Here is a 14,486-nt window from a genome sequence, read left to right as displayed (position 1 = left end):
TTTTCTTCTTACAGTTGAAATCCATTTCATGAAATTTGGTTAGAGAATTTGGACTTAACTCTGTTACAAGTTAAGAAAGTTTTGAATGTGTGTAATCTAAACCCCTATCAATAATGGCTGAAGCAGTAAGTATGTTATGTCACGTGTAGGAAATCTGGAGATAGATGGCTCAGGGATTTGTTAATTTAGGGCCACATGATGTCATCTGGTCTCAGGAGCTTCCCCATCTTTCCAATCCTACCATCTTAGTGCGTCGGCTTTCTTTCTCAGGGTTGCTCCTCAGTTGTCACAATTCCAGGCATTTCTGCTCTTTACCATCACCTAGTCTGTTATATTTTGTTACGGCTTCCAGAATAGACTAAGACAGTCTACCTTTCAGCTCAAAATTGACAGAGGTGGACGTGATCATCATTATGAACTTAAACTAATCAAGATTCAGCCTCAAGGGCTTAGTCCGTGATCCCTGGGCACTTCTCAGCCTGATGCCCGGACAGCATCAGGCTTCTGTTAGCAAGTAAGGCCGGAGTGAGGAAGTGCTGTGGAGCAGATGAGTAGGTGAGTGTGTTTCTCACACAGAATTCTCAGGAGTTAGTTTGACAACATACAAGCCGATTTAATCATCCTGCAGCTCAGCAAAGCCGTCATAAAACCAAGGTCCTCAAGACCATTCGTGTAATTTCAGTTTCCTAGTTTTTGTGGTATTGTCTTCCTAATATTTTGAGTATTGAACTTGGCTGGTGCTTTAGTACTATGACGAGCTTTCTTAGTCGTTTAGCGTTTATTCTTTCCAAGTGCTACGGCACTACTCAGAGGCAGATGGCTGGGACTTGTTTGCTCACGCTGTTTCTCTAATTTCCTCTTTAGTCTCTTAGGGCCACCACGGGGAGGCAGAAGTTCGGGTAGAACACTCACTGCTCCCCACGCTGGCTGGCTGTCAGACACCATCTCGGACGTCAAGAATGCTTCTGTATTTATGTTGTTAATATTATACTGCTGAGTAAGGTTGAAAATATTTTTTCAAGTGGTGAAAGTAGGTAGATTTGAAAAGCATTGTTGTGGAGTCAATCCCAATTGTAATATCTGTTGAGCAGATTCATGCATTCCCACATAAATCAATAATGTGAGTGTTTTTGGATGCAGCAGCCAACACATGAAGTCATTTAGATTAAATCCATTGTGTCCTTTCTGATATTCATTTCTATTTTTTTCATGCATTTATAGCCAGAGTTACATTTATTATTATGATAAATATGGTTCCATTGTGGTTCAAAATATACTAGATCTTATATGGGAAAAAGGAAATGTCTTCTTCCTTTTTGTGTTTACATGAAACAAACTCCCATTCTATGAAGTTGGTTGACTATTTAACATCAAAGAATGATAATTGACTTTCAATATTTTGTTAGTACAATGAGAATTTTAACATTATTCAGAATCTATTATGTTCTTATTTCAATGATTGTATTTGCATGAAGAAAGACAATTTCATATCTGGGCTTCTTTTTAATCAGAGGAGCAGTTAGAATAAGTTAATAGAAGCACACAATTTATTCTTTCACTGGTTATTTTAATGTAGTTAGTTCAACAAGCCTTAAATAGTCACCCACTCAGTGTCATGTGTTACCAGTCGAGTCCTGGTGAAGCAAAAAGCAATTTCACATTGTTCCTGTTCTCAAATTAAAGAAACTAATAATAAAATAAAATAAAATAAAATAAAATAAAATAAAATAAAATAAAATAAAATAATAAAATAAAATAAAATAAAATAAAATAAAATAAAATAAAATAAATAAAATAAAAGCTAGTATGCAATCTTGAAAGCTTTGTTAGATGTTGTGGGGAATCCAAAACTTAGACGAACTTTTTTTCTTGCCTCTAAAGAGTTTACAGTGTAGCTAGAGGCTGAATGCAGCTACACATACAAATTATATGACAATATGAGAGAGTCTCCGTCAAAGTGCTAAACAGCGGGACAGAAAAGTCTATAAGATGTCAGTGGTGGGGAGATCGCTACAGGCTGAGTGTCCAGTGATGCCTGTTGAGCAGGGGGAGCTGTGGTGACTTCAAGGACAGTCAGATTTGACAGCAGAAAGGGAGAGGGCACACTAATTTTCTGTGAAGAAGTCTCTTTTAAGCAATGATTTCAAAATGGAAAGGAGCAAACATCTGGCAAGTGTGCAGTTGGCAAATTCATTGGTAAATGAATAAAAGGCAGGTGCAGAGAAGGAAGAGAGAGGAGAGAGGAATTAGAAAGGCAGGGCTGGGCCAGAGCCAATGGCAGTCTCAACTGAATGCTACGGCAGTAAGTTTGGGTGTCTTCTTTGTCCTGTCCTAGTCACAGAGACACTCTCCATCCCTCTCCACCTTGCTCTATACCCCGACGTTAGCCTGTGGGTAGAAAGCAGGAGGGCTCTTTTGCCCACTGGTCTGCAGCCAGCTTCACCCAGCAGACAGGAAGGGGCAGGAGAGTGCCGATCAGGGTAGTTAGTCCCTGCCCCTCTCTGCAGTGTCACTGGCTGATTCCCACCTGACAGTCCCAGCCCCTGTGACATGGCCCTCTCCACACAGTTCTTCCAGTGTTCTGGTTCTCCCTTTTCAGGTGTTGGGGGCAGGGACGGGGTGCCTGTATCCTGCCCTTGTAGTAATATATTTAAAGTGCTGAAAGAAAAAATCTACCAACCTAGAATTCTGGACTCTGGGAAATGATCCTTCAAAAGTGAAGTCAAATCTTTCTCAGACAAACGAAACGTGAGGGACTTTGTTGCTGGTATACCTGCCTTACAATCAATGTTAAAATGACTTCTTTAGAGAGAGAGGACATGATATAGGTCAGAAACTTGGATCTCTTATACATGGAAGAAAGGTAGAGTATCAGAACAGGAATCAGTGAAGGTTACTATCTTTGTTTTAAAAATGACAAAATGAGATTGGGAAGGCCAAGAAGTAACTTTCCCAAGGTCACGCAGCTGGTAAGTGGCAGAGCCAAGAATGGACCTGATGTCATGGCGTTGTTAGGAGGATTCAGTGAGCCAGGACTTGTAGAGTCCTGAGGATGGTACCTGCTACCAGGAAGCATTTTATGTCTCTATTAAGTAGAACAAGACAAAAGACACAGATATTGCAAGATTAATGTGTATATAAAATATCCACTTTCTTATAATATGGCCCATGACTCCAAAAACATGATTTTAAATTAAGAAAACTATACTCATGTGCACGTGGAAAAAAAACACAATTACTTGAATAATCGTGTACTTCCACCTTTGAATCCGAGCACCCTGGTGGCTGTCCCCCTGTCCAGCTGTGGGAACCTGTGCACGTCACGCTCCTCACCCAGCCCAGACTGCTGTGCGCGTTGACACAGGACATGTCTGCCAGGGCAGGGGTCTCACAAGTGGATGGTCTGTTTCCTCTTCAGCGACTCCATCCCTTCCTGACCTCTTTGAGACAAGAGATTGGAGCAACAACATTCTGTTTCCCCATGTCTAAAGATCAGTCATTTTGAGGGAAAAAAAATTTTGGGTTCGATACAGTAAATTTTTCTCCACGAGTCCCATACATCTTTCAAGGTTCTTTTTTTTGAGTCTTGACCCCTTGTAGAAACACATAGTCATAAACCTTTTGAAGCTGGCTTTGTGTTTGGCCAGAAGTTCCTCCAGCAGATGCCCTGCCTGCTGTTCTGGTTTCCCCGGGAGTTATTTGCTTCTTCCCGCTGTTTCAAGCAACAGCCTGCATGTTTTATTTAATGTCCTTTGACGATGCTTTGTAATTGTGCTTTCTCACTCTACCATTTCTTCCTTGGGAAGCAGCTGAAATGAAACCACCAATTATTTGAGATGTATCTGAGTATAGAGATACCAGGGAGACCAAGCACTTTGTTTTTTTCATTTTTTTCATTTCTTTTGTATGGGACTGGGTTTGACCATGACAAGCATTTCCTTGGTGACTGGTGAGTTCTTCATGAGACAGTGACTTCCACAGGGGTGAGGACACCGGTGAAAGTTTCACAGGCCTGAGGTGGCTGCTTTGCTCTACCTTGATGAGGACAAAAAATCTAAGTGCATTTAGGTCTAGTTCAAAAACCACGCTTTGTCCCTAATACAGGATTTGTTAAGCTCAGTATGGAGGATGGCTGAACACTGTTGTTATTAGATTCATAAAATATAAAACAACTGGACTCTGAATGGCAAACACGTTCTGACGGAGTCTCAGGATAGGCTCCTCCCCTTTAGGAGCATTCCTTTTCAATTGCAGATTTAATTCTTTTTTCTTTCCGTGCTTTTAAGAATTCCAGTAACATAAGTAGGAAACTCAGTCACTGAGTCTGTGGGGTCTCAGTCTGCTTGTGACCATGGTGAGCAGGTTGCCTCCATTTCCTTGCTGAGAACAACTGTAAAAGCTGGATAAAACCAACGACACAACTGTTTGAGATATTTGAGAGCAAGTAGTGAACATGGATTTGAAGGGCCACGGCTCAAGAAAGAAGTGAAATGCATTGTTTTGAGCCAGACGTTTCTGTTGCAGTTTTTTGAGGCATCTGCCAAGTAGTAAGCATCGTAGGGATGAGCAACTCAACAGAAGCGATGGATCGGAGCTCTCAGGAGTCTTTGAGCACCAGTGACAAAACTACCCCAGCAGCCAGGATGTAAGGGGCCAAGATACTGGGAAAAAGGCAGTCAGAAGCAAGGGGGCTTGATGTGCTTCTGTCTCAGGCATGTTCTTATTCCTAAGCTTCACGGAACATGAGGCTGCAAACCTGTAGGAGACCTGTCTGTCTGTGTCTGTCTGTCTATCTGGAGCGAGAGAGGCAGAGGCAGAGAGAGAGCTTGAGAGGTATTTATTGTAAGGGATTGGGCGTGGCGATGTGCGCCATGAGCGTTTCTCTGTCTGCTAGTAAGGTCCAGCGTGTTTCTTTTGTGTGTGGTTTATTTGGTTGTTCTCTTCTGGAAATTATTTTTTAAAATAATTTGTCATTTCCTACAATTGTTTGCTTTTGTTGTTGTTCCTATTCTTTAAGTCGAATTATAGGTTGTTTATTAGATATTTTAGATACATACTAGTAAAGTTTCATCACTTTATTTTTGTCATTGTGTTTAAGTTTCTTGTTCCATCCACAGAGTTCCAATTTCTATATAATTAAATTTGCAATTTGAACTAAGAAAAGCTGCATAAGAAGATCATGTATATTAAGTGTATTATTTTCATCCTTTTTTCTTTTCAAAAAAATATATATCGAATGGCCACTGTGTACGAAGCACTATCGGAGGTACTTAAAATGAATCAGTGAATAAAACAGATCTAGTCTTATAAGTTACTTTCTTCATGAAATGATAAAAATGGAAATTTTTTCCTTGTGTTGGGGACATGACATTGGCGGGAGAAGTATGCCACCCGTGCCAGGCTGTTCAGACCCCCTCTTTCACAGACCTGGAGCCTGACCTGCACGCCTCCCCTTGTAGACCTTCCTAGACTTCTCCTGTCACCACACGGTGTCTGGATGGTGATGATTGTTAATGAATTAAAGTTGCCTTCGGTGTTTTCACAGCTCAGACCATGGAGTACCTTTGGGACCCTGGAAGTTCTAGCTCAGGTCCAGTTGGAACCAGAGGAGTACTCAGTGGTGACCGAAGAAGACTGTGAAATTCTTAAGATCCCTGCAAAGAATTATGCGAAGTTAAAATCGGTATGAGCAAATCTAAATATTAACACACTAAATGTGGGTGTAAATTCAAGCTAACTTTTGCCTCTCTGACCAGAGGATGTCCGTATCCCTTTTATTTTTTGTTGGACTTGACCTGTAGAGTATAAAAATGTGGTTTATTTGATGACCATCACTTAAACCTCCGATGGCGATGGGTAGTTGAAGTGGAAAGAAAGGTCTCTGGATATATTTTATGTACAGTTTTGATCATTTTTGGTTTTTCATGAATTTAAAATTCACTAATTCATTCCACAAATGTATGTGTTGGGTGTCAGCAGTCTGTCATCTGTGAGGGATACGAGAGCGGTTGGACAGACATACCCCTGAATCTGTCCTGTCCGCCTTAGGAAGAAAGTGCTTGGCGAGGTGGGCAGCTTCTTGCAGAGAAGAAGCCAGAGCTGCAGGAGGAGGTGACGGAACTTCATTCCGCCCCTTATTCTGGTGTGTGAAGACAATGGTTAAACTTCAAGTGTAGCAACCTGTTCTCTTTTAGTGCTAGCTCAAATGTGTCCTCCTGCCTGGTTCTGCTCCCGGGATGGCAGAGGAAATCTGTGTACGTGATGAGCTGGGAGGCCCCGCGGTCCCGCAGGGCACTGGTGGAGCCGTGGCTGGCAGCCCTTGTGGAGGGAATGGGGACACACCATTCTCTGGATTTAGGTCCCTAACAGTCGAGGTTCCTGCTGATACAGCTCTGTCAGTGTCTGTGGTGCAGTCGGCTGTCTCCAAATTCAACGTCCTTCCAATCCCTGCCTCCAGAGTGCTTGGCTTTTAAAACAACGTTTTTGTTTTTTTTCAAAATATCGGTATTATTTAATATTATCAATTCAATGATAACTTTTGAGTTTAGTCTTGACTCTGACAGCAGTTTTTAAAAATGCTAAAACATTTATAGAATCTAAAAATGTTATGAAAGGTGGGAAAATATTATGAAAGAATTGTGGTCATAGAATGATGTGCCTCTAAAATTCAAATGTAGTTTTGCTAATTTACATCATATAAACTTTATTTTTCTTTTACTGTCATTTATCTTTTTTTCTTCTTTTTAAATTACTTAATATTGAAAATTTGATGATGACTTTTTTTTCCAGGAAAAAAGACGACTTAAAAAAAACCAAATAGTGAAATTAATTCAAAAGTGTCCGTATTATGAGGAGTGGCCAACTTTATCCATATATGATCTAGTTCTGCTTGTTAAATGGAAAAAATTTCCTCCAGGTCATGGTGAGTTTAATGCAATTTTGGATCATTTTTTTACATAACATTATACTGTTGCAATTTGTAATTTTTCATAGTTTTAATGTTTTAAATACTGTATCTTCGCATGAGTGTTTCTGTAATTTATTTAACGTTGTCTTTGAATTGAACGTTGAGAGCATTGCCTGTTTTTTCTTACAAACCATTCTGTATTGGCCTGAGTGTGATCTGACAACGGCCATAGTTCTACACCCTTCCCTGCTGGCCCCACCCTGACCAGACTGAAATGGAGAAGTGCAGTGAGCACTGGGAGTCCTTTGCCTGCTCTGGTTGAACACCTACTTCAGCAGCCCGTTTGCTGATGAACACCTGTGCTGTCCTTATCAGTGGGAAATGCAGTGATGGGAGAGGTGAGGCCAAGTTAACATAAGGGGCAGCCACAGGAAGCATCTGCATCGCCAGTATCCGGCCTGGCAGTGATGTGTGGGTCTCCTGAGTATGTGTGCGCCAAGGGGCAGGTGGCTTTGGGTCCTGGTGTGCTTTTCTTTCTTTCTATGAGCACCTACTATGTAAGAGATGCCAATGGCTAGGGATTGTTCGTGCAAAACCCATATGCTGAAGCCCTGCTCCCCTGTGTGATGCTGTGTGGATGTGGGACCTTTGGAGTGATTTAGTCCTCAAAGTGGAGCCTCTGTGATGGAATCAGTGGCCTTCTAAAGAGACACAAGGGAGATCTCTCTCTCGGCCATGTGAAGATGCAGCGATCCGTCTGCAAAGCCGGAAGTGGGCTCTCCTCAGACACGGGACCAGCAGGCACTGTCATCTTGGGCTGGCCAGCCTCCCGAACTGTGAGGCAGGTGTTTGAGGCCCCCAGGCTGTGACAGCCCCAGCTGACCGAGACCCCAAGCGGAGCTGTGGAAGGGGGGCCAGGAGTCCTTCCTAAGGACTCACTGTCACTCCACAGAGATGGTCCCGCACTGCAGGGGCGGGCAGCCCTACCTGGCACTGGCCCAGCCGCACTCGGGGGCCAGTACCTGGGTTATAATGGAAGAACAGGGTTTGAAAGAAGTGCTTCCACCTCAAGCTTTCAGGGCCGTAATTGTAGTGAGAGTTATGGTGCCGGGAAGAGGAGACCGTTTCTGAATGAAGTTTCAAATTCAAGTTCTAAAAAGAAAGCATCTGAGTTGTGAACTCTATACTGAGGCTGTTCCAATAAAAAAACACGTGGCCGGGCAGTTATGGGATCTGGCTAAGATGTCCTTCCAGGGGCTCGCTATGTAATCGTGAGGTTAATTCAGCATAGAGCTGCACAGAGGGGAAAATACAGATCATTAGAGGTGAATGTATGCTTGAAAAACTGAGATTTCCTAACAAGCCTGTTAATTTGGTGAGATTCTAAACGCTGTCCTAAATTTGTACCAAATTTCTTTACCATACTGGTATTTATATTTTATTTATCTTTTTTTTTCAAATACAGCATCTAGCCCACGTTTCTCCAAATATATATTTTTTTCTACTGCTTATAAAAATTGAATATTAGTCATGCTCCATTTTTGTTCATGAAATATTATTCCTAACGAGGTATAAATGCCATTTTATTTTTTTGGCCAATAGTACATATAGAAAGCAAGTAGTAAACTGATCTGTGAAAATCTGGGAATGGAGTATTTCTGAATTCAGCATTTATTATACAGAAGCAGTTCTCTTAAATGTGGGTGTTTTGGATTTATTATGGTATGGGTTCCCCATTTTTTATCAGAAATTTCAAACCTTGGTCCATGTCTCATTTTCATGGCTCTTTTGTATGTAAAAATAATATCTCAGCCTTGCCAGTGTAGCAGGATATTAATATTTTTGAGATGATTAAAAAGGAGGAAAGAAACCATAATCAAAGATATTTTTAATTATGTGAGCCAAAAGAATACGAAATTTGGAAAAGGGGAATCATTAAGTGCTTTTAATGTATTTTATTACAAAAGATGAACTTAATCTGTCTCAGTCTAAAATATCAATCTAAAACATTTGAATTTAACATTAAAGAGTTAAGAAGATACTGACACACAGTTTCTTAGTCTGATGCTGGATTCAAGTTCTTTTTGGCAAATGTCTTAAAAAATAATAGTGGAAACTATCTATTGCATTGGACAATCTGTGATTATATTGAATAAGTCAGAAGTAACATTATTTTACCAACCATATAAATATGTGGTTACATTTATTCAGTTTTAAAAATAATTTATCCTCCTTAAGGAAGGATGACAATTTCACTAGATTATCTTCAAAGCCTCTTTCAGCTCTGAAATACTATGACTCTTATAAATAAACATACCTAGGTGAAGAATAAGTCCTGTCAACCTAATCTCATTTTCTTTTATGGTAGTGACAGACTTGATATATCAAGGAGAAGCATTAGATATAATACTTCTTGACTTTACTCGAGATTTATTTTGAAGTTTTATCTGAAAATGTAGAGAATGTAGCTCAAATTACGCAGTCATTATCTATGTTTAAAATTAGCAGTAGTATGATTTCCAATGCATGATTAAGTGTGTGTTTTCATCTTATTTTAGGAATGTGTATTGGAAGAAGTTTCAGAGAGATTTAGTTAATTATTCAAAAGGTTGATAGAAGTTAGGATTAATCTTGGGCAATCTGTGAAATAAGTGAAGCTTATTTCTGGCTTTGTTTCCTTTGTTAACTTGAGTCTTCCTACTTTTGCATCATGTGCCCAGGGGACCTGCCTCTGATGGATGACTCCAGTGTTGCTTGTAATCTGGGCCTGTCTGGTCTGTATCACACCAAGTAAAGGGGTGTTTTTCCAACGTGTGATTGGCTAGAAAATGGCAACCAGTTGATCGCACTAATCAATCTGCTTTCGTGTGTATTATACGTGTAAGAAAAAAATTGGTAAATTGGCCTCAGTGATCTTTTTCTGTACATTTTATTGTTACCCATATTGTCATTCCGTATGTCCGTCTGCTCCATCTTTTCCAGATAGGATTTGACACAGCAAACATAATTACTAGAGGCATTAAGAAAAAGTTTAGTTCTGAAAAATCTAGTCTTCCCAAATCAAAAGTGGAAACTTTCAGCCATAGAGTATGTACTTTGAACCGCTACCAAATGGAAGTTGCAAGTTCTAGGCCCTAAATCCCAACAACTTTTGACGTCAGTCTCTTGCAGATCAACTAACTCTGCAGGGTTTTACACTCTGACCCCATGGCATACTCTTGTGCATTCTAGGAACAGGTTGTGCTTACAGGTGCCACTCATCCCACGTGTCTCTGTCCCTCCATTCCGCCTTTACTGGTCTCTTTTGCAGTAACTGAATATTTCCCAGTGCAACATATTATTTCATGTAGTAATTTTTAAGTAGACTTCACTGTTTAGAGCAATTTTAAGTTCACAGCAAATCTGAGCAAAAGGTACAGAGATCCCCATGGACCTCTGCCCCCAATCTTGCACAGTGTCCCCCACTGTCGACATGAGGGGGGCGTTTGTTACAATGGTTGAACCTGCACTGAAACCTCATCAAGCAAACCCGAAGCTGACATTAGAGGTCACGCCTGGCGGTGGGCGTTCTGCTGGCTGGATGAGTGTGTAATGACATTTACCCACCACTGTAGCATCATACACAGTAGTTTGCCCTGAAAACCCTCTGTGTTCCACATAATCATTCCTCCCTCCTCCCTAACCCTGGCAACTACTCATTTTTTTTACTAGTTTTTACAGTTTTGCTATTTCTGGAATGTTATATAATTTGAAACATACAGTAGACAGCCTTTTTAGACTGGTTTCTTTCACTTAAAAATATGCATTTAAGGTTCCTCCATGTCTTTTCTTCCTAATGCTGAATAATATTCCAGTATCTGGATGGACCACAGTTTATTTTTACAGTCGCCTAGTGAAGAATATTTTAGTGCATTCCAGGTGTTAGCATTATGAATGAACCTGCTGTAAACATCTGTGTGCACGTGTTTTGTGTGGACATAAGTTTTCAGCTCCTTTGGGTAAACACCAAAGAGTGTGATTGCTGGATCGCATGGTAAGAATGTGTTTAGTTTTCTAAGAAACCACCAAACAGTCCTCCAGAGAGGCTGCACCATCTGATTCCCGCCAGCACTGAGTTCCTGTGGCTCCACGTCCTCCCAGCATTTGGTGGTGTCCATGTTCTGGATTTGGGCCATTCCAATGGGTGTGCAGTGGGGTCTCATTTTAATTTGCATTTATCTGATGAGATATAAGAGAAGCTTCTTCTGTGTGTTTGTTTGTGATCTGTATATCTTCTTTGGTGAGGTGTCCATAAGGTCTTTGGCCCATATTTTTATGTCATCTTCTAAGAGTTTTATAATTCTGCATTTTACCTTTATGTCTGTGATCCCTTTTGAGTTAATTTTTGTGAACGATGTAAGGTGTGTCTAGCTTCATTCTTTTGCATGTCCAGTTGTTCCAGCACCATTTGTTGAAGAGACTGTCTTTGCTTCATCGTCCTGCCTTTACTTCTTTGCCAAAGATGAGTTAACTCTATTTATGGGGTGCATTTCTGGGCTCTCCATTCTGTTTCTTTGAGCCATTCGTCTATCATTTGTCTAGGAGTCAATACCACACTGTCTTGATTACTTTTTAATAAGTCTTCAACTTAAATAGTGTCAGTCTTCCAACTTGGCCCTTCACCTTCAGCATTGTAGTGGGTCTTCTTGATTTCTTGCTTCATCATATAAACTTTAAAATCACTTTGTCAATACCCATAAAAACTGTCAGGACTTTGATTGGGATTGCGTTGAATCTATAGGTCAAGTTGGAAAGAAATGCCATTTTGACAATTTTATCTTCCTGACCCAAGCATGGAATATCTCTCAATTTATTTGGTTTTTTATTTCTTTTATCAGAGTTTTATAGTTTTCTCCATATAGATCTCATACATATTTGTTAGATTTATGCCTAAGTATTTCATTTTTTGGGTGCTAATGTAAATAGTATTGCATTTTTGTTTCAAATTCCACTTGTTCATTGCTGGTTTACAGAACTAACTTTTGGTTTTGTTGATTTTCTCTATTGATTTTCTGTTTTCAATTTTATTGATTTCTGTTCAAATTTGTATTATTTCATTTCATCTGCTAACTTTGAATTTAATTTGCCTTTTTTTTTCTATTTTCCTAAATTGAAAGCTTAGAGTATTGATTCTAGATATTTCTTCTCTTCTAATATATGCATTCAATGCTATAAATTTTCTGTAAAACACTGCACCCACAAATTTTGATAAATTTACATTTAATTTGAAATACTATTAAACTATTAATTTTCAAATTTTTTAATTCAATTTTTAAATTTTAATTTTTCATTAACTTATTTACATTTTAATTATTTTGCCATAATTAAATATAATTAAATTTAAATTATTAAATTGCTTGAGATTTCTTCTTTGACCCATGTATTATTTAGAAGTGTGTTGTTCAATTTCTATAAGTTTTGAGATTTTTAAATTTATGTTTCTGTTGTTGATTTCTTGTTAATTCCATTGTGGCCGAAGAGTAGACATGGTATGATTTCTATCCTTTTAAATTTGTTGTGTTTTACGGCCCAGAATGTGGTCTGTTATGTTGAATGTTCCCTGCGAGCTTGGAAAGAATTTGTCTTCCGCTGCTATCGGATGGATTAATTTATAGATGTGCATTATGTGCAGCTGACTGATGGTGTTGGATTCAGCTATATCCTTACTGATTCTCTGCCTGTTAGATCTTTCTCGTTTTGAGAGAGAGGAGTTGCAGTGTCCACATGTAACAGTGGATTCATCTGTTTCGCCTGATATTGCTATCAGTTTTTGCTTCACCTATTTGGTGTTCTGTTGTTAGCTCATATGCTTTAAAATCATTGACCTCTTTATCATTATATAATATCCCTTTATTACTCACAGCTCTCCTTACTTTGAAATCTGCGCTGCCTGAAATAATACAGCTACTTTCATTTTTTTTTGATTAGTGTTATCATGGCATATTTTTCTTCACACCTTCTTTTTAACCTATTTGTGTTTTTATAGTTGAAGTGGGTTTCTTGTAGACAACATATAGTAGGGTCTTGTTTTTTGATCCAACTAACAATCTATGTCTTTTAATTGTGCGTTTAGACCATTGACATTCAATGCAATTATTGATATAGTTGGATAATAGCTACAATATTTGTTACTGTTTTCTATTTGTTATCCTTTTTCTTTGTTGGCTCTCACTCATTTTCTGCCTTTTGTGGTTTTAATTGAGTAATTTAAGTGATTCCATTTTCTCTCCTTTCTTAGCATGTCAGATATGTTTTTAAAACTCCTTTTCATGGTTGCCCTAGAGTTTGCAATATACATTTATAACTAATCCTAGCCCTTACAAATAACACAGCACCACTTCATGAGTAAGGAGCGTACCTTATAATCACAAAATTGTCCTCCCTCCTCCACCTCATCCCTTGTTATTGCTGTCGTTCACTTCACTAATACATAAGCATAGCTAAGCACACAAAGATGCATCAGGATGCATAATCAAATACAGCGCCACATATGTAATTTTAAATTTCCTAGTAGCTACATTTAAAAAAGGAAAAATAAGCAGTGAAGTTAAGTTCAGTATATTTTAGCTCAATCGATCTATTTTCAGTAGGCAGTCAGTATAAAATTATTAGTTAGATACTTCACACGAGTTTATTTGGTACTTTGCGTGTTAAGTCTGCAGTCAGTGTCTTGTAGACACATAGCAGGCTTCTGCTTTGTCAGACCCTGTTTCAGACGCTCGCTCCGTGCACGTGGCCAGTGGCGCGTATTGCTCAGCACAGACTTACAATGCACTATACCTTTCTTACGTTTTTTGAAAAACTAAAAGAAAAGGCAAAAATATTGGTGTAATAGATTTACGGAACTGGATTTTAAACTACTGACAGTAAAGATGAACTATGTGGCTGCTTTTTAAAAGATCTTATAAATCATTTTAATGACTACTTCCTGAAAAGTGACTACAACTAAGAAAGTAAACCATGTCATCGTCACTTTGTTTTCCTTACTGTGACCTTTGAATATCTGAAATTTCCCTGGAATTACACCTTTACGTGTGTGTGTGTGTGTGTGTGTGTGTGTGTGTGTGTGTGTGTGTAGGGTGATGGTAATCTATCCCAGGAAAATGAAAACATTTTACATGTACTAGTTGTATTTTAACTCTTAAACAGACTGTATGACACTAATAAATGGATATATTGGGACACCACACATTTTTTTCTTCTTAGATGTTAAGGGACCTCAGAAACGGATAGTTCTACTTTACAATTATTAATGTAAAATTTATGCAAACTAAACTGTATTCTGTATGTATCAGGGAACTTCATATTTAAAGGCATTCTATAACAATTCATTTGAGAAAAGAATCTTCAAATCACTTTATAAGTCTGAGTTTTCATATTGAGATTATATCTACATTACTATAGGTTTTTGTAATAAAGGTAATTTGATATTCCAGAAATCTAGGCCCTACTTGCAAATAGATTCTTTATGCTGTGTCTTTGGAACCTGTAATGCCCTCTCCTCCTGCTCCCCTCCCCAACACCCACCCAGAAAACTGTA

At 39.0% G+C, this 14,486-nt stretch overlaps 1 protein-coding gene across 1 annotated transcript in view; it reads left to right on the top strand.

Moving 5' to 3' along the window:
- CNBD1 (cyclic nucleotide binding domain containing 1) overlaps positions 1-14,486 on the top strand; it is a 143,028-nt gene that overhangs the window by 104,290 nt on the left and 24,252 nt on the right. Inside the window, exons 7-8 of the mRNA XM_074319101.1 lie at positions 5,525-5,683; positions 6,790-6,922. Coding sequence (XP_074175202.1) covers positions 5,525-5,683; positions 6,790-6,922 — 292 coding nt within the window. The remainder of the gene's footprint in view (positions 1-5,524; positions 5,684-6,789; positions 6,923-14,486) is intronic.

This window comes from Rhinolophus sinicus, linkage group LG14 (assembly GCF_036562045.2).
Source record: "Rhinolophus sinicus isolate RSC01 linkage group LG14, ASM3656204v1, whole genome shotgun sequence".
Classification (NCBI taxonomy): Eukaryota; Metazoa; Chordata; class Mammalia; order Chiroptera; family Rhinolophidae; genus Rhinolophus; species Rhinolophus sinicus.
This window is presented reverse-complemented; position numbering and strand designations above follow the sequence as displayed.